This window comes from Microtus ochrogaster, chromosome 24 (assembly GCF_000317375.1).
Source record: "Microtus ochrogaster isolate Prairie Vole_2 chromosome 24, MicOch1.0, whole genome shotgun sequence".
In the NCBI taxonomy this organism is placed as follows: Eukaryota; Metazoa; Chordata; class Mammalia; order Rodentia; family Cricetidae; genus Microtus; species Microtus ochrogaster.
The window spans coordinates 21,691,462-21,712,293 of NC_022024.1; the positions used below are offsets into that span (position 1 = coordinate 21,691,462).

At 36.9% G+C, this 20,832-nt stretch overlaps 1 protein-coding gene across 1 annotated transcript in view; it reads right to left on the minus strand.

The window, feature by feature from the left end:
- Nucleotides 1-19,815, minus strand: part of Rassf9 (Ras association domain family member 9) — a 28,013-nt gene extending 8,198 nt beyond the window's left edge. The window contains exon 1 of the mRNA XM_005358111.2: nt 19,508-19,815. Coding sequence (XP_005358168.1) covers nt 19,508-19,554 — 47 coding nt within the window. The 5' untranslated portion in view covers nt 19,555-19,815. The remainder of the gene's footprint in view (nt 1-19,507) is intronic.
- Nucleotides 19,816-20,832: the final 1,017 nt, after the last annotated feature.

Below are 20,832 nucleotides of genomic sequence, written 5' to 3' on the forward strand. Positions count from 1 at the left end.
AGTATGATATGGATACAATGTACAGGACTGTTTTGAAATGAAACGTTTTTGTCACTTTAACCTCTGTAGAACAAGTCTTTATGCTTGGAAATTCAGACACTTTATGACGTCTTTTATATTACTGCCATTTGTGCTAAAAATTGTGATAATCTTATTGAAAGATAGTGAGCTGAGGAGCATTGGGGGTGAATCAGTACTGACTGGTTCCCAAAGGCCAGTCTCTACTTCTTTTTTATTACTGTGATAGATTTTAAGTTAAAGATTCATCGGACGTCTGATGATCTGTCACACCAGATTACATCTCAAAACATATTGTCAATGTTGACATGTCCTACTAGTTTACACAACAGTTGTCACACACTATTGACATCTACTGTGTAGAGACCAGTAACACAACATCCTACAATTCACGAAAGGGTCCCTTGCAGCAAGAACTGTCCCATCTAAAATGCCAATGACACTGTTTAAAGCATAGGTTTTTCAATTGCGAATCAAAACTCATAGTCTTGAAGAAACTGGATGCAAAAGGTCAAAAGAATTGGCAGTAATGAAAGTTTTTGTAATGTGCAATAACGTCAAATTAGTTAGACTCAAGCATAAAATGGATCTAAGGTGCTTCACTGTAGTCTTGGCTCTGAACACACAAGCTTACTTGGCACCCTGTATGGGGTCACTCCACACAAGGGTAACTGTTGCCAAGAGAGGCACATGACTTATATTAAACATGAACAATTGCTAGATATAAATTTTGATTTTTTTTAAGAAATACAATAATTTGATTATGAAAACATACTTTTGCTCCTATCAAAATTTCTGAGTATGTATCTCTGCAGTGTACTTTATTAAAATGTTCGGTTTCAAATCTTCCTCTTCTAGTTGCTGACTTCAATTTCATATAAAGTTACATGAATTTTGACTTGGGGTGAAGAAGGACTTTCTAACAATTTCTGAAATATTTCATAAACATACTTCTTCCATTCCACACGATGTGTTTATGAGAAGCTGCCCTGTCAGCATTGGTTCTTATCACTGAATGCCCATCAAACCTGATAGGTATACTTCACATCCTATAAAATATTCAAAAAATTCTAATTTTAATTATTTTTTCTTTGATTTTTCAAGACAGGATTTCTTGTGTAACTTCCCTGGCTTTCTTGCAACTCCCTTTGTAGACCAGGCTGACCTCAAACTCAGATCCCCCTTCTGCCCCCTGAGATCTGGGATTAAAAACATATGCCAACACTGCCTAGCTTAACTTTAATTTTTAAGGCAAAATAAACAGATCCATATTATTAGTGTGAAAATTTTCATATATTTTAATAAATAGTTAAATATTGACAATGTATAGAAAATAATATTTTAAACAAAATGTCTTTATGCTTTATAGCTAGTAAGCATTTGACTTTTACAAATATATAGAATATTGACAGATTTGGGCCATATAATATTTGTGGGGGAAAAGTAATTGGAGTGGAAAATGTTTAGGAAATCCTAGTTTAAATGGCTTATTGCTTCCACGATTTATCTAAGCTACACCTCTATCCATTTTTATTTTCTTTCCTATGGAATCTAGCAGAAAAAAATGCATAAAAGCAAAAAAAGAGGTGACATTATGAGTCTCACACAGTCAAAACAAATGTTGATGAATATTAGTCCTCTATTAAATATAACATAAGGTAACTTTCTCCCCTTTTCCATTCCATGGCCAACTTTTTCCATGTAGACATTCTGTTAACCCTTAGCTGACGGGAAGAAATATGTCTTTTGCGTTTTGAGGCTGTCAAAACACACTCAAAATAAAACTATGTTAGGTGATGGAAAACCCTGGTTTTCACCGTCTCAAAGATTCCTTCTTTGTTAGGAAAGAACATCAGGCTAGTAAATATGGAGCGTGGGTTGTAAGGTGAAAGGAGATGTGTGGGTACAGAGTTATGGGAATAAACAAGGACACCTGGGTGATGGCTGTCTGTGGTAGGAGTCATTGGAATGTGTGAGCATTGTGCTGCTCTCTCACACTTTCCCCAAACCCTAGCCTGCCCGAGACAGAGTGAACAAGCAAGATTATGGTTAAGGGGATTTCCAAGCTCACAAAATTTATGCGAAGAGGAAGACAAGATAAAATTCCTGTGTCATTTATAGGATGAAATGGAAAAATCCAGCTCCAACTGCAGAAAATGATGATTTTTTTTCTCACCTGTTACTATTTGAGTTGTAAGAATGTTAAACAGGACCAGATAAATCAATGAGCCACAGCCTTCAAGGAACATCTCAGCAATAAAGCTATAATGAATGTAGCATTGTTTCCTTTCTGTTAATCAAAAGATATCACGTAAAAGTATTCTTCCTTATTTATTCATTTAATTGTGTGTGTGTGTTTCTATATGTCTGTGTGTTTACAACATCTTACATATTTGTAGGACAGAGGACAATGTGCCAGAGTTAGTTCACTTCTTCCAACATGTAGGTCCCAGAAATCAAACTCAAATATCAAGCACGGAGCAGATGCCTTTACCCTTTGAGTCATTTCCCTAGGCCCTGGATCCTAACACTGTCTTAACATAATTGTTCACATGAGTTGCACTATCAACAGTGACTACTCATTTTTGCCTTTATCTGTTGGGTGTGAAGTGAGGGTTTCTGATTTCTATATTGTCAGCCTTTTGGGTTAGGGTAAAAAAATTTCACAGTGTAGTATGTAAAGCAGAATGCAAATATAAATGGGTTTTACTCAAAATTCCATCCCATAAGGAAGTGAAAATTGCCTTCATAGATTTAAAAACAACAACAAAACAGAATCATTACAACACAAAGTCACTTCTCAGGATCCACAGTTCTTGTTTTGTAGACCTCATAGCTCAGAGATGGCAAATCCCAAAAATGCTTTAGCTGCTCTGTAAAGTGGTACACGATTGGCACATCTCCCTTGCACTTTCTACCATAGTCTTTGAATGATTCCAAAATACCTATATCTTAAAGATATCATGCAAGTATTTTGATAAACTCTCTTGTGTGGAGAATAATGACAATGGGAATGAAGAAGTCTGTGTATGTTCATACTAATGCAATTTTTTATAATGCTTTAGACATAGATATGTAGATGGTTTAATTCATGGACGCAAAAGCCTCTAATATGCTGAGTTGAATATGTTATTTACTGTTACATAACCAGTATTCTGAGAAACACAAAATAAATGTTTTAGAAAAAATAATTTTAAGGAATCATAGAGCAGGAAATATGCTTGACATATCTTTGGTGGGTATGTGTACATATGTTTCCATGTTGCCTGTGTATGAACACGCATTTGTGGGGACGTATGTGCATCCATTTGCACGTGTGTGCATGTGGAAGCCAAAAGTTGACATCACTTGGTGCCTTTCCCAATTATTCTCCACAATATTTATTGAAGCAGGGTTTCCATGTTGCACGTGTATGAACACACATTTGTGGGGACGTATGTGCATCCATTTGAACGTGTGTGTATGTGGAAGCCAAAAGTTGACATCACTTGGTGCCTTTCCCAATTATTCTCCACAATATTTATTGAAGCAGGGTTCCAAGGATCTGGACAACCTACCTAGCCTACTGTGGTACTCTCAATCTCTGATTTATGACTGCTGAGATGACAAATGGCTGCCACATTTGCTCTGTGGGTTCTGGGGCTCCAGAATCAGGTCCCTATACTTGTACAATAACTACTTTATCCACTAAGTCATCTTTCCAGCCCAAATTGCAGATTTTAGTGACTCATAATTTTTTAGTTACTTTGAGCATAAAAAAAAAGCCAAATGGCCATGACAGTTACAAAATCTTTTCAAAGAGGCCTTTCTCACCTTATTCCTCCCAAATCCACTATTAACTCCCATGAGAAACGAGGTCTAGGTTTGGAATTTTTTAAATATTTTAACATATCAATAAACAAGAGAATGAGCCTATATGACAAGATTCAGAAACAATATTATGAAAGCAACTAAAGAATAACAAGGTACTTACTAAGCACAGACTCAAACATGGCAAGAAGTTATAGAGAAATATATGGCTCTAACCTAACTTTTAATCCTATAAGGAATCCAGAAATAAACCCTGGAGCTAGAGTTACAGGCAGTTGTCAGCTCCTGATTTGGGTGCTAGGGATGAAGCTCAAGTTCTTCTGCAAGAGCAGCATACCATCTTTAACTGCTGATCCATCCCATTAACACCAAGAACACTGAAGTCCTTTGAATAAAGAAGAAGCTCCCTAAATTAAGATATATGCCCAAGGTTATAAACTGGTTTTGAGGCGGTAAATCCAGATCTATTTCACTTAAAACGCTTAAAATATTGAGAGTGATAAAATCAATTTGGATGCTTAACAGCAATTAAAATGTCACAGTTACTTTCAGACCAGAAGTTTATAATTCCTACCTCAATAGCACTTTTCCCAAGCATTGTGGGTTGTCAACCCGCAACTGTGATTAGTTTATCTGGCTCATTTCACCAGCTTTATCATTATTTCATGAGACAAACGTGTACTTGATCACAATAAGACCAGTTAGATTTGTTATATATGTAGAAACTTATAGGTAAAACTTCATGAGGACAAATATTAAATGTGCAAAAAATTAAAAAGTTAAACCTTTGTAAATCTATTAGACCGTTTCGTTTTGATAATTACCTCGAAATAGCCTATGCATTTGAAACACAGCATATAAGTTATAATTTGCACCTGCGTTCATTTGTTAGGTAAACTGTAAGGAATGTGCTGGAATGCTGAGACAACCCTGCACACAGGAAGCAGAGGCAGGAACATCAGAAGCTTGAGACTGGTCCAATAACAAACAAAGGTGACGGGTTGACTTTTTCTGTTCAGGAAATTGTCATAGAGCAGGGAAGTAAAAGCTTTGTGGAAAGATATCGATTTCCTCATCGCCTTTCTGTGCTTACGTGATGGCTTTGCTGAAACAACAGTATAATAATAACACTGAACAGATGCTTATTGTGAGCTCTGTCTGCTCCTTTCCAAATAACTTTCACATTTTTATTTATTTAATCCTCATCGCAAAGTAATGTTGTCTAACCGTTGTGCCCATTTTACAGAGGAGTAAGAACAGTCATTTCGTATCAAACTATTTTATTCAGTAATATTTCTCATCATATTGACTTTTTATACAAACTCTTCTTTACAACACGGTCTTCTATTGCATATGAATCAGTACTTTGTCTTAAACAACTACTGCTTATGCTAGACTTGGGATCTAAAAGTGAAAGACATCATTCTAGGAGCTAAGAGTGCTTCTTAAACTTGTAAAAATTTTAAGTTCCTAAAAGGAGAAAAATTCTCTCATAACCCATGGATATTGTCTGACTGAATATGAGTGTCCATAAAGGCTTATTGAAACCCAGTCATGATTGCTCATTTACATCCTTTCTCTGGCCTCCTCCCCTCTACAAGGGCCAAGCTAATTAGCAGAGAGAGAGAGAGCTGATGGCTCACAAACTTTAAGACATTTATTACCCAGCCCTTCCCACAGAACTTTTGCCGACTCATGAACAAACACAAGTTCTTGACTTTAGAAATCCGAGAGCAAGTAACCTGGTACAGTTTCACTGTAAACCCAGGAAAAGAAAAACACACATTTTAATGCTTTCTAAACTAGTTGGAATTCTAGGCACAACTCAGAAAATTCATGATCTGCACAAAACACTTTCAGCACACAAATTCAGCTACCTTCTTTACTCCAAAAATTGAACCACATCATTTGCCTTCTTACTGAATATTTAATAAGAAATTAAGATAAACCTTGATATATTGTATGAAAATAACATGATTTTAGTCTGATGTTAAAGAATATGCTGATGGGTTGCTAATTTTAAAACATTAACCTGTTGACTAACACTCCTGAATTGAATTGCGGTCCTTTGTATGTTTTAGAAAGTGTTGAATTTAATTTTAATATGGTGTAGAAGCAGATACATTCCCCATGCTTCCCAGTATTTAAGAGTTATATTAGGCTGTTAATTTTATTTCTTTCCTTCCTTCCTTCTTTTCTTCATGCTTACTTGCTTTTATTTTATTTTTTCTTTTGAGACAGAGGTTCACTGTGTAGTACCAGCTGGTCAGCTCACCGTGTAGACAAGGTTAGCTCAAAACTCACAGAGATTATTCTATGATACCTATGTTTAGAGTGTTGGGATTAAAGCATGCACTTCCAAGGCCAGTTGTTTTGAGATTTTCTGTGCTATCTCAAAAAAAAAATGTTTTAAATTAAGCAAATATGCTATACCTGCCTTAAAAATTTGATAAATGATGATTATTATTGACTGTTTAAAAGTATACTTACCCATCTACAAACTCACAAAATGGAATCTGATAAAAATTAAAATCAATCAAGCACAAACAAGCAAGTCAACTCTGACCCACAGTCTCTTTTGGGCTAATTAGACTCAGTGTGAAGCAAATGCTAGCTACAGCAACTCAGAGCAAAGCCCAAACACTGACCCTTCCCCGCTAAGAACCCATATCCTTCCTGAGGTCACAGAGAAAATATGAATCAGTGGTTTTTTGAAATGAAGCATAAACCCTACAAAACCTCCTCCACACATAGACCATTAGTATTAAATGCTTTGAAAATTAAAGTTTTGTAGAAAACTTAAGTTTTCCATGACAAGACAGGGGAACAAAATATTAATGGAGGTAAATGCAAAGAAGATGGCTCTGAACAGTCCATTTGGCACATGCCTGTGCAAACACTTACTAGTTTTATGCTCCAGTAATGTCCACTTAAGTTTTGAGGGAAACTATAAGCGAGCCATGCAGAAGAGAGCCCTTGACATTCCGCGGTGGCAGTGTAGGATTGGAACATGATCCCCATACACAGGGAAAGGGAAGGGAGTGTATGAAGAATGTGCATCTAAGACTACTGGAGGGTAAGTAAACTGAGCTCAGTGTTTGGATTCCGGAAATTGATTTTAATCAAAATGTAAATATTTAACATTAGTATTTACCAGACAAAGCCCTGAGAAAATTGTAAATCTCTTTGTCCATTCCACTGTGTACTTCCCAGTGATAACTCTCTCTCTAGCTGGAAAGTTAAGTTTCCTGATTGATTTGTATTATAGGGAAAATTATTTCATACCAACAGAACATGTTGACTGTAGGAAAAGCTTTCCAACCTGAATGTTGTCTTTACTGAGGGCTATAGGTATTTTTGAACTTTCTTCATCAGTTTCCTTTTTGAGAACCCCAACCAATAACTGATTACGCTTTCAAAGTAGCAAGTTCTTCCTAAGGATGGTAGTGTGAAGCAGTCCATGTCTGTGTGGTTCTCTCTGCCCATCACGGTACATCATGGCAGGTTTGTCATCAAACAATCTCAGGAAACATTCCAAAGGAAGAGAGTGGATGTTGAAAGCCACCATGTACCTCCACAGAATATCTTTTTATTACATTGGTTTGGTCCTTTTTTTCTTTTCTTTCTTTCTTCCTTTCTTCCTTTCTTTCTTTCTTTCTTTCTTTCTTTCTTTCTCTCTCTCTCTTCCTTCCTTTCTTCTTTCCTTCCTTCCTTCCTTCCTCCCTCTTTCTCTGTCTTTTTTCTTTCTTTCTTTCCTCCTCTCTCTGTGTCTCTGTCTCTGTCTCTGTCTCTGTCTCTCTCTCTCTCTTTCTCTCTCTCTCTCTCTCTCTCTCTCTTTGAGCCATAGCAAGACCTATTGAAGAAGTGAAGTAATGTAAACCTTTTCTTTTTGAAAGGAACTATAAAGAGTTGGTGCTATAAGGATTTCATGTTCCAAGTGTAGACTACACAAGGCCTATGGAAAACATGACATCAGAATGAAAAAAAAAATAGAAGAAAGACTACATAACAGTGGTGTCTTGGAAGCCAAGAAGTAAAGGGCTTCAGGACAGCTTGCAGAAGTCACAACCCGTTATGAAAGATGGAGTCATGAATGTGAGTTCTGGGAATGGCTACTGACTTTGGCAATTAGAAATTACCTGAAAAGGAGAAGAAAGTTGTCTCTTCTGGAATGAGTTGACGGGGGTGGGGGGGGTGGACACTTTGGGTTGAGTTAAAGAGGTCATGGAAAGTGATGAAGCAGAGAAAATAATTATAGTTTGCAGTTTGGATTTGTGTAAGAAAGATAAGTGAGGTGAAGATGCCATTAAATGGTAGAAGTGGTAATGTATCAGATAATAGGAATTGAAGAAAAAGAGACAGAAGACAGGAAGAATTTAAGCAGAGATAATCATCAAGCAAAGCTGTAGGGAATGTGGAAACAAAAAAATTATGAGTATACCTAGAGCTTAAATTCTCCACATTAATAAATGGACACGCAAATCATAGGAGCAGATAACTGATGTTTTGACCTTTTTAACTAGTTTTTCCTGATCTGTCTCTGCATCATAGCCAAATAATTCCTTACAAGTACCTTAATTCCTAATTACTTGCTGACCTCTGACTGTTCTATTATACTGTTATATAATGACTTCTCAAACAGAATGAACGGACCCTGATACATATATGTACACACACACACACACACACACACACACACACACACACACATGCATGCACAGGTGTGTGTCCCAAAACACCCTCTTTTTTTTTCTTCCCCAGCTGAATAACATTCTGCCCCCATTGTTTCCTCTGGGAAACTCTCTGAAATTGCCCTCTAGAAAATTTTTGTTTTAATAAAAACCCCGCTCACACAATCGCAAATAGAAATAGACACCCACTCCTCATGGTTCTGCAGAATCTAGTGGATACTCAGTAACAGCATATTCTGCCATGGTTTGCTTCCCATATGGTCTTGTACTCAATCTTTCATCTTTGACATCTAGAAACCTTGTATGGTAGGAATTAAATCTCTGTCTCTGTCTGCCTCCCTCCCTCTCTGTCTCTGTCTCTGTCTCAGTCTCTGACTCTCTCTCTCTCTCTCTCTCTCTCTCTCTCTCTCTCTTTCTCTCTCTGTTTCTCTTTCTCTCTTTCACTTAAAGATGATTGACCTATGTGCACTGAGTGGGATTATCATTGGATTAGTCAACCTGGAATTCCTGGCTGGAAACCAGTGCATGTGTCCTATAAAGCCCTACTCCAGAAGCACGATGACCCATATAAGTCATGCCCACATGAAGGCAGAACTGTGGCGGTATAGGCAAGATGAATGGAGGCTATCATGGTCCCTCCCCAGGTGCTTATGTCCAAACACCAGGTGTCCGTAGGTAGAATGTTTGGAAACATTTAAATGGCACCTTGTGTTTTCACTCTTCCCCTTGATCTCCCCTCCCTTAATTTGTCCTGGTGACTTTCTTCCTGCTCTTCATCATGACGCGCCTAGGTCCTCAGTGACTCAGAACCAAAACTGCTGTCCTCATGGATTCTCTCTTCCATCCTGACACTGCTCTGGGCACTGAACTTGAATTCTTATAAGTCTATCTCCAATGGTGACTCTTACCGAACTCTTCACTCTCCTGTGAAGAGGTCTCTTTAATTATCTCTCCTCTCATTGGCCTATACATCTTATTTCTGAAGTGCCTTCAACCTTATGTCTCCAGATTAATCACAGATTGTTAGGGATTTCTACCATGAAATGAAGTAAACCATTAGTATTCTGAAAACAAAATGAAGCAATACCAAGCACCTCACTTTTCTCTCTTTGTCTTTTTTTTAAAGCTCTTTTTTTCCATTTTGTTAAGTCAAGCCTTACATCTCATTTATAGTTTAATGTTGCCTTTGCTCTCTAACACCGAGATAAACCTCTCTTTATCAAGTGAAGAAACTCTTCTAACTACATTTCCTGTCCTGAGCATTAGATATCATTCTCACCTCAAGTACCACCCTTTGAATACTGAGTTAGCATTTGAAACTTAACAAGGCACTCAAGAATCATCAATCCCCCACATGTCCTCAACCTCTGTTTTTCCATACATGTTTTCTATCAGCACAACCACTTATGGTTAAATAATTTAAAATGTCTTAATTATCCACGTTCCAATATCCCTTCACACATTAAACACGTTCGAACATCTTCAACTTTTCGACTGCTCTTGCTCTTCTACTGTCACTACACTGGCAATGACTTCCGATTAGACTATTACAGCTGGCTTTCTCCTGTTCCACTCGCATCCTCTCTTCATGTACCACAATTATCACTTCATATAATAGACACATTGGTCTTTCACAAACACAAGGGAGACTACATATTTCCCTTACTCTTACTTTTTTAATACAGTCACTTGTGATCTGTAACACAAAGCCCCTTTTCGCAATGAAGATAAGACATATATGCCTGAAATGGTCTTTCCCTGGCTCCTTACATACCTTAATCTTTTTTTTTTTCAGTTTAACCCTTGATTTAAAAGCCTCTTTACAAACCATCATACATTCTTCAATATAACATGCTGTTTTCATTCCTTATAGCAATAACAACTATCTAAACTTTCTTATTAATTTACTGTTTTATAGTGTTATTTTAGTACCATACTCATATATTAGGCAGCAAGGGAACTTTGAACACTTTATTCTTAGCAACTAAATAACATATGGTGTAATACATACTTCAAGATAAGATACACATTTATTGTTGGATGGATGATTTTTTTATGACAATTGTAATTGCCCACACTTTCAGCATTTAGATAGGTCTTATATGTCTATTAATTATTCAGTTCCTTAAAAACCATCATCTGTATAGTACTTATCACTAATCCTTTATAAGTCACCCAAATTATTTGGCTTACATAATATTTCAAGATCTTTTAAATCATTAATGTGCACCATGAATCATAACAAGAATATTATATATATATATATATATATAACATTGAATAGTATATAATATATTAAAATAGCAGACATATATAGTAAATAAAATACGTGTGTGGGGAGAGAGAGAGAAAGTGGTAACTCACGAATGTTTTCTTTTCAGTTGGCAAAATACATTAAAACCTTACGTAAGAGTTCAATTGGGAGAGACTGTGTAAAACATTTTATTATATGTCTTCACTCATGTAATTATCTAAAATATGATTTTATCCATTTAAAAATACAACCAATAGCACTAAGATGATCATGTTGCTATGTCTTGTGTGTATTTTTAACAGTTCCAAGAAAGGACTTCCTTTGACTTTTCTCTGTCAGCAGTGGCTAGGAAGTAAAGAAATAACTGCCAAGACTTTGTAGCCTCCTAAAAGGGTGGAAATGAAGTTCCTGCACAGTGACTGACAATGAAATATCAAGAATCTGGAGCTTCCAACGAGCTATTTCTTAACTGAGCTTCTTTTCTTCATGTAGGAATGGATTTATTATATGTTTACCCCATGGGAATGACCATAGCTTTTTGAAGGCATCTGCTCTAGCTTCCAGGTCTTATTGGCAGAGCTAAAAAAAAAAATTGCTAACCCACAGGCCCTTCTGTGGGAGATTATGATCTCTCAAAAACATTGCTGTCTTCCTTCAGCTAACCACAATGGCAGGAAATTCCAGTGGGGCTAAAAGAGATCAGAATAGATACACACACTAGAATAATTTAAAGGCATTTAAGACTCTATAAAATACCTGCCTTACTGGTTGAGAATAGCAAACATACATCATAAGTCCATAAGTAGAGTTCACATGCAGCATGTACTAATTGTATGGCACGGACGAGGGCATGAAAGCTTTCAAAAGCTGGGCAGCTAGTCACAAGAATATTGACTAAAATTTAAGAGCTAAAACAACTGAACCATATAATGCAATAAACTGATGGATCTAACAAAATTATTAGAATTATTTGAGGTCAACTAGAGTAGATTAAGAGGGGAAAGGTCATAGGAACATTCACAGTTACTTCTTAAACATATCCATTGTAAACTCAGTTGTAAAAAGTTTTCAACCACCACAACTACCATAGTTATGGATTCTTGGTAAACGATCCTGCTGTGCAAATCTTAGGTTCTTCTGTTTTGATGGTACTGACTCAGTCTTATGCCTGTGTGATTCAGCCCCATCCCACATCTTTCTGCACATCTTACTGTGTTCCCTTCTCTTGCACGGGCCTGTCACAGTGGGAGGTTAATAAATGATACTTAATTACGATGCTGTTTCTTTATTTTCTTCACTTCCATCCACTCCTCTCTCATATACTTATGGTGAGAGTCAATCACCAATGATTCCTGAGTTTGTTTCCCAGCACCCATTATTTCCCACTGATCAAAAGCAACTGTAATCCCTAACTCCACTGGACCCCACACCCTGTTCTGGCTTCCTGGGTACCAATATTTAAATGTAGATACCCATACACAGTTACAGATACATACACATAATTAAATAATAAATAAAAAACCATGCTGTGTTATATATTTAATATATATGGCAAATTAATTTGGGATTAAAATACTGTTAGAATTCAAATACTTTCATTATCACCAAAAGACAGTATTTGTAGACACTTCTATTTATGTTCAATAATCCCACACGCTAATAGTTTTTATACTAGTGATAAGGAGACCAGTTCTGTTGCAGAAATTCTAACAAGTGTTAGAATTTCAAAGTGACAAACACCGCACTATATTTATGTATTTTAAATTTTCATAAAATTAGCATTTTCTACCTAACAGTCCAGAAAAGGGAATGACTATTGTCCTTTTATTATATTCTAGGGCTGTGGCAAGTCTTTCCTAAATGTCTAATCCACAAATCTGTTGGCTTAGAATTAATGCTGTTTTTTTTTAAGATGAGAAAATTACATCCCAAGGATTCTAGACCTTACACAACAGTCCTGTAGGGCAATAATAATAATAATAATAATAATAATAATAATTTGAAACCATTTTGGCACTTATTGAATGCTGCAAGGTTCAGTGTTTTAGATGCCTCATCTGTAGAGTGTAGAGTCTGGATAATTACTGCTTTCAACAGTATCAAATATGAAGCGATATGTGAGTTTGTTTATTCACTGTCTCAGAAAGATCCTCAACAGAAAATGAGTTGTTATAAGAAATGCTAGCGAGGGTGAAGCAACTTGCTGCTAATAGAGCAAAAGAATCACTTTTCCAGTCATAGAATGAATTTAGTAATTTATTACTTGATACCTCCACATCATTTTAAATAAGAAGACCTTCACATACACATGCGTGCAGGTATTGCAAATTTTAGATTTGTTCTTGCATGTTATTATTGTTGTTGTTTTTTGTGTAAGAATTTTTTGATTGTTTACCCCTTGGCACGCATGGCTAGTATGGACATAGTTGGGCTGTATCCTAAAGTCTGTGTGAATACAGAATCAGTCGTAGCCAACATACTTTTCCTGTGTATTTTGAACACTTGTTCTTTGTCTCATACACTACAATAGTCTAACATAACATATGCCTTTTATTTGGGAGAACACATAGTTTCCAGCCATATTTCTCTTTTGTCTCAAAAGAAGGAGGAATGATCTAGTAAAGCATTAAAATCTACAGGGCCTGTTCACCGAGAGCCACCGAACCTTAGTTATGTACACATACAGTTGCATTCAAAACACACAAGTGAAGGCATGAACATCACCAGAGTGTCACTAGTGACAGTGCCCATTTTGGTTTGGTTTTGGTACCAGGCCAGGTAATGGAAACCTAGCCAACTACCTAGGGCTAATGAAATTATGAATCTTGGAGAAGAACCTAAACCCGCCAACTTCAGTACAACAACACAATCCCTAACTACACTCTAAACATTTGCCTTTAAACCCACAGATAAGTGTAGTCCCCATCAAATAAACTTCTCTTTGCAAAAGATGGAGACTTTTGCAGAAAGCCACAATAGAACCGAATGCAGAGTTATGGAGCCCAGTCCCAGGGGATATAGCTACAGTACAACTCCTGCACTTAAGGCTCAGGGATCAATGCAGAATAAAGGTGATAAGATTGTAAGAGCCAGAAAATCCGGGAGTTTGCTGTGAGATGTGTGTCCTAGGAACATCAGAAACTGCACCCAGAAAGTCTCATGAGTATGAGTACCGAGGTGTGAGTTGAATAAGGATGGCAATAGGTATGATCCAGTATACAGTTCACAGACCTCAACATTACACAGTTACTACAGCTAAGGAATGCTTGCGAGTCACGAAGTTTTTTGAAGAGAACACACTGGTTGGTTTTCCAATACCAAATAGTCAGCTGTGAAACATACATACCAATAGCATTAGATACATTGAATAGGTTGTATTTATTTATTTAGGGATATATATGCATATACGTATATGTATGCAAAAAACAATTATTAAAAGGCCATGGAATTGAAAGAGAGCGATGAGGGATATATGGGAAGGTTTGGGGGGAGGAAAGGAAAGGGGGAAATGCCATAATTATAATCTCTCAGAGCGTGAGAGAATTAATTATACATACAGAAGGATTTTCTCAAAGCAAAACAAAATGAGACAAAGCTAACATGAAAAGACCTAAACAAGCAAACCAAAACCACCTTAAGTAGAAAATGCCCAAGGAACGGCAGAAGACGGAAATGTGCTAGACTTTTTCCTTTGTCATGTTTGAAGTACAGTTAACATTAGGGCTCACTTTCCAAGATGAATATGCTAAAGACGGATGCCTTGTCAAGGCCATAAGCTGTTGTTAGCTCCTCTATGACTGTACATCAAATACACTTAAAATGTTCTGTTTAACCAGTCAAACTGATCACGACATTTTCTAAATGAAACTGTTATCCAGTTATAAATTGTTTAACTTGTTTCAAAATAGTTTTTGTTCACGAGCTGCTCTCACTGGCGTGTGCCACTTGTTGGTATGATGCCTACTGCAACATATTACACAGTAAATGCTAAGCTGGCTAAATTGACTCTTACCCCCACCCCCTCCCAATCAATTCAAGTTTTAACCTGGAGCTCAGTTTCACCCCTGCCAATGCTCGGGAGATATTCTTGCCAGGGATAAAGCATTCCAGCCATTGTTCCTAATGGGTTGTCTGCTGCCAACTGACAACCACTTAAGGTCCCAGGTATCGTCAAGAGAAGTCTTTTCAGAAACTCAGAGGATGGCAAAGATTTACAAACTCAAAAAATCTGGCATTCCTCAAACCAAGTTTGTGACCAGTTTGAATCTCCATTTGAAGTTACGGAAAATAGTACCTGATATTTTCCACTTCTAATTACAGAAAGGAGACAATCTTCTTGCCAAAATCTTTGACTCTAACCATAATACCAAATTCTTCTTTTTGATGAAATAATTAACGGGGTTTATTTATGATATGTGTGCTTGTTAAAAAATAAAATATAATACAGCCAGGTAAATTGTAACCACTCAACACTAACATGAATGTCAATGCTTTAAAAATTATTTAAATGTGAGGAGCTTTACTGCTTCAAATATATTCAGTACAGGTACATTTTCTGGTACCCTTTAATTTAGTATCCACAAAAAAAAAAATAAGAAAGAAAAGAAAAAGAAAGCTGTCTGTATAGCCCATGACAGACTGACACCCTCAAATGGAGGTAAAAATAGGCGAAAGTTACAACCAATACCTGCTCCCTGAATGTTATTAATTAAGACATAAAGAAATCATGTCTTGTACAGGTTTGGATGGAAATGCTTATTATTTCAACTCTCAGGAAGCAGAGGCAGGAGGACCATAAGTTGAAGGCCATTGTGGCCTTTCAGCACAGTGAGGCTGTTTTAAGCAAAGCAAAAGAGTTATGCTTCCTAATTAAAAATCCCAATTTAACCTTGAGGTGTCAGTAGTTCTTCAAACTTTTATGAATGTTCTAAATTAATAGTTAATTATATTAATTTATGAAAAAAATACTGAGTTGAGGGTGTAAACCAATACAAAGGCTATCACAGTCACAAATGTAATCTCTATTGATAGCTAAATACATTTTTAAAAATCTAAGTTTAGCCGGGCGGTGGTGGCGCACACCTTTAATCCCAGCACTTGGGAGGCAGAGGCAGGTGGATCTCTGTGAGTTCGAGACCAGCCTGGTCTACAGAGCTAGTTCCAGGAAAGGCTCCAAAAACCACAGAGAAACCCTGTCTCGAAAAACCAAAAAATAAATAAATAAATAAAAATCTAAGTTTAATCACTGAATGTTCATAAGAATATCAAATGGATCAGTGTTTTGTGATTTACTCCTTACCTTTTATGTGAGGAAAAAAATGGTTGCCTAGGAACCATCAGCATACACCTTAAAAACCTGAATGGTTTGTTGGGTAAAAAAAAAAGAAGAAGAAAAAGGAAGAAAGAAAGAAAGAAAGAAAGAAAGAAAGAAAGAAAGAAGCAATTCCAATTTTCTATCATTTTTAGTTACATTGAACAAAAGTCGTATTAGCAAAATGTGCAACAATACCCAGGATCCTGTCATTTCCTGTCACAGTTTATCATATTATTTTGGAACCACAATAAACAATCCATTCCCTGAGAACATGAGGTCCTTTGAAAATTGTACTCTTCTAATTAAATGTACAATTAGAACATTGGGGCAGATTAATGCTAATTATAATCATTAAAACTTTTAGATTGGCTCTCTTCCATTTACATGAAAGGTTAGAGTTAAAAGCCCGAAATGTCCATTGCCTTGTAGTATTTTTGACTTTTCTAAAGAAAACTTGCCAAACGTTTTAATGAAAGGTTTCATTCCACGTGTGATGAGTTATCTGGTAGAAAAGGAATAGCTTTGGGTCTAAATCTATAAAATAATTTGGCTATCTCGTCGTTGTTTTGATCGAATTCAATGTCATTTGGTTTCTCTTGAGTATTGAGTTTTGCGCAACTCTGGCTTGCATCATATGACGAACAAGGAATAAAGTAATGACAGTCTTTCTGGGTTGAGGAGAAATTATAACTTAGTACACATAACTAAACAAACAACTGTATTACAGGCCTACAACATGCCAGGCACTCTCCCAGGCCTGAACACATAATGGTGTCTAGACAGCTATGACTCCACCCTCCTCACTCCACAGCTCGTTAGCTAAATGTTATTATGCCTGGTCCTTTGCAGCTCCGTTTACATTATGTTTATGTCTGAAACTCTCAGATATGTATTTATTCTGGGCTGCTCCAGGCCTAGCTCATACCGGCGGCCAGTCTTGGTTGACTTAACACCAACCCGACAGTGAGGAAAAGCAACAAGATATGCAAAAATTAAAATTAATATGTGAATTTGGTCAAAATTCTGTAATCGCAAACTCCAACAATGGTTAGAGACCATATGACACACGAATGTGCTACTCAAATTCATCCTTCTACTTAACGAATTGTATATATACATATTTATGTACCCACAAATATAATAGACTATATTTCAACGAATCAGTTAGTTCTTATAAGACAAATATTACCAATCACATTCTCTACTAAGCAGCTGACTGAATCATCATTTAGTGAAAAGACTTCTTGTTTTGCTGATGAATTGGGGTTGTCTAAGCCACATAGATCCTGGTCAATGAAACAGATGAACTGAACCCTGAAACTCTTTTTCATCTGTTGTTTGATCTTGAGGTGCTGAACAAACCCCATTAACAAGACCTCATATAAATTGCCATATTATATTATTCTATTTCAATGCCCAGTATGACTTATTGAGTTCTCAATTGTGAACACTCATATGTACTCATACTTTTATGTTATTTTCCTTAGCTGTGTTCTCTTTCTCTCTCTCTTTCTTTCTCTCTCTCTGCAAAAAAAATCTGCAAAAGGAAGCAACCTAGTCCTACCAGAGTAGCTTACACACATCCTCCCCATTATCACCTCTGTTCATACCCTCAAATGGAGGTCATAATAAATCATGACCCTTAACAACACCTGCTCTCTCTCAAAGAAACTTGAAATGCTGGTAAACTTCCCAGTTTTTCTGTCGTTCTTACCTCTTGATCACAATTTTGCATTTGAAATATCCTGCTAAAGTTGTTCTTGTAGGTCCCTTGAATGGCCGCTAGTTTTATGGGTAGAGCAGAAGATGCAGTTACCAAAGCCACAAGGTGCAAAAAGACTATGCAGGTTGATAAGGGACCGCAGGGGAGCACTCAAGGGCTCAGGGCACTGTTAGATGGCATGCCAGTGATGGCATTCTTGAATTGGTTCAAGGAAAGCTTCACCACAAACAACAATTCTGAAGAGAAGACTTGATTGCCAGAAGCACAACTTGTTTGATAAAATGCTTTGCAGAATACTTTTAACATAGTCTCATAGTGATCTAAGAAACGCAAAAATGCTTTAATAGTGGCACTATAAAAATTTGCTTTGAGACAACAGAATTGGGGGTGGACAGCTGGGGTGGGCTTTCTGAAGTATTTTTATATGCCTTGCCACTATTAATACACAAATCTAGTTTAACATGCATCACTAGCTTTTAAAATATACTGTTATCATCTTACCTTAACATTTTATAAAACATACTTATTTCACAAATACCACATTTAGCATAAAGGATTGAGTTATTAGCAAATAAAAGTACTTTAGAAAGCTTCAGAGTACCAAATAATTTCTCAAAGAAATTCAGTCAACTAAGCCACTGATATATTTAGAAAGGGTTAAAAACAGTATATGCGAAGTAGATATTTGCGTTCGAAATAAAGTATGAAGAGTTACTTTAAAGTTGTATCACTATGTTTTCGCGCAGACACTTTAAAATAATTATATCATTTCCTACCTTGTAATTGTACCATTTAAATTTACGCTAAGCAAATTACGACAAGCGCAAACAGGCATAATGGAGAGGAGTGTGTTTGGAAAGACCCTACGCCAAAAGAAATAAATTAAGATATATAAAGCCTTCAAAATTATCCTTGTGCTGTCTGCATAAAAAATGTAATATTTGAGACATAAATAAAATAGTTTATAGTACTAAACTATAAATATGGATAGTATCCCATTATCTCAAATTCAATCCCTCGCTCTCCCTATCCCCTCTCATCTACGGTTTAAATATATGTATTTAAACCACAGTTAATGCTGACTTGATTGCGAAGATCTGAGGCACTCAGCTTCCTGACTCCTCTTTGAATGCCAAAGTCACCTAAAGTTCATAAAAATCTCCTCATGGGAATGTTTTCATTTGGTAACTTTCCAGACATTAGTTATGACCCACTCTCAGGAAAACCAAAGCATTGTTTCCAGACTATATCAGCATTGTATTTTTTACCCCTAAGAAGTGGCTAGACATTCTACTTACATCTTATCAAAGTCTGAAGCTTTTTCAAAAAGTGAAAATTCTAAACCCGTGTTCAAACAAATTATATTTTGTTATTCTTCTCTCCAGCAAAGTTCAGGGCAAATTAAAGAGAAAATGTTGGTGTTTGTAGTGAACTCAGACTGCGATAAAGGGGAAAGGGAGTTAAAAAATCGGTCATGATTTCCCATGATCCTTGTGATTATCATTGCCATCATCAGTACAGAACATAGATTCTGAAGAGCTGGCTCTTCATTCTAGAGCTGTCTCCTCCGGGCTTTGTGCTTTCAAATCAGTTTTCATCTGAATCGAAGTGCAAAGAAACATATTTTCACACTTAGGAAACTTAGTCCCAACATACACACACACACACACACACACACACACACAACTTTTTTTTACCTGTTCTTATGTCGCGTCTTCAATATGTTTCTTCCAAAGGGAGCCATAGTCTGTCCGGTAAGGCCAGCAAAGAAAACACAGTCCTTATGGAAGAGTGATTTGGTCCTGGGGAGGGGTGCCTGGGTCCCTCCGGTGAAAGGTGGAGGGCTGGACTCTTCCTTTTCACCTCCTCAGATGTTCCTGGCTTTCAGCTCATTAGCAACCGGCTGAGAGAGTTGCTGGAAGTTGTGTAATTGCTTCTTAACTTTGAACTGCAGGATTGTTGTGGCTGCTGCTCCTAGGGAGACCAGCCCAACTTCAGCCTGGAAGAAGGTGTTTGTTTGGAAGCAGAAAAACCAGAGAGAGAAGAATGAGAGAGGTGGAGAGAGAGGGGAAGAGGGAGAGTAGGAGAAGGAGGGGGGGGGAGGGGAGGGGGAACTCTATTGTGTTTTGGAGTTATTTTTTTTGCAGACTACCTAACCTCTAAAACCTGCCAACCCTACAGGCGTGGTAATAGCCATAGGATGGGAATTTCACTCGACTTGGAAACCCCCTTTTCCTGCTTTCCACACCCAACCACACAAGGTGTACACACATAAAAGATTTTAAACTAACCCTCCTCCCACCCTTCTCCCCCTCCCCGCACTCCTCTCCCCCTCCCTCTCCAGTCCAAAGAGCAGTCAGGGTGCCCTCTCCCTTTGATACATAGCATTATTTTTTATATTGAATATAAAAATCATTTACTAAATGTCTACTGCAAGCTAGTATCAAATAACTCATGATACTGGTCACCCAAGACAAAAAAATTCAAACATATTTTGATATAAGAAACTGCCTCTTAAAACTTAACTCTCTTCTACAGGAGCATTATGACTGAAGTCTAGAATTAAATGTGTGAATCAAAGTTTCCAAACAAAAATTACATTTTGAACTAGTTAAAAATACATTAATTTTGGTTTGGAGAGATGGTTCAGAGGTTAAGAGCAATGACAGCTCTTCCAGACATCCTAAGTTCAGTTCCCAGCAACCATATGTTGGCTTACAACCATCTATAATGAGATCTGGTGCCTCTTCTGGCTTGCAAGCATACATCCAGGTAGAACACTGTATACATGATAAATAAATAAATCTTAAAGAAAATACTGATTTTGATTTTATATGTATAAGCGAAATGCCTGCATATAAGAGCACTGTATTCATTCCTCCTGATTCTCGGCAACAAGAGCTGTAACTTATGTGATATAACTTAGGTATTCTGACATATGCTTGATGGAATCTCAAATAATTTTGCTTTTAACTGATGGCTAAGGATGTTGAACAATTCTTTGAAAGTTTCTCAGCTATTT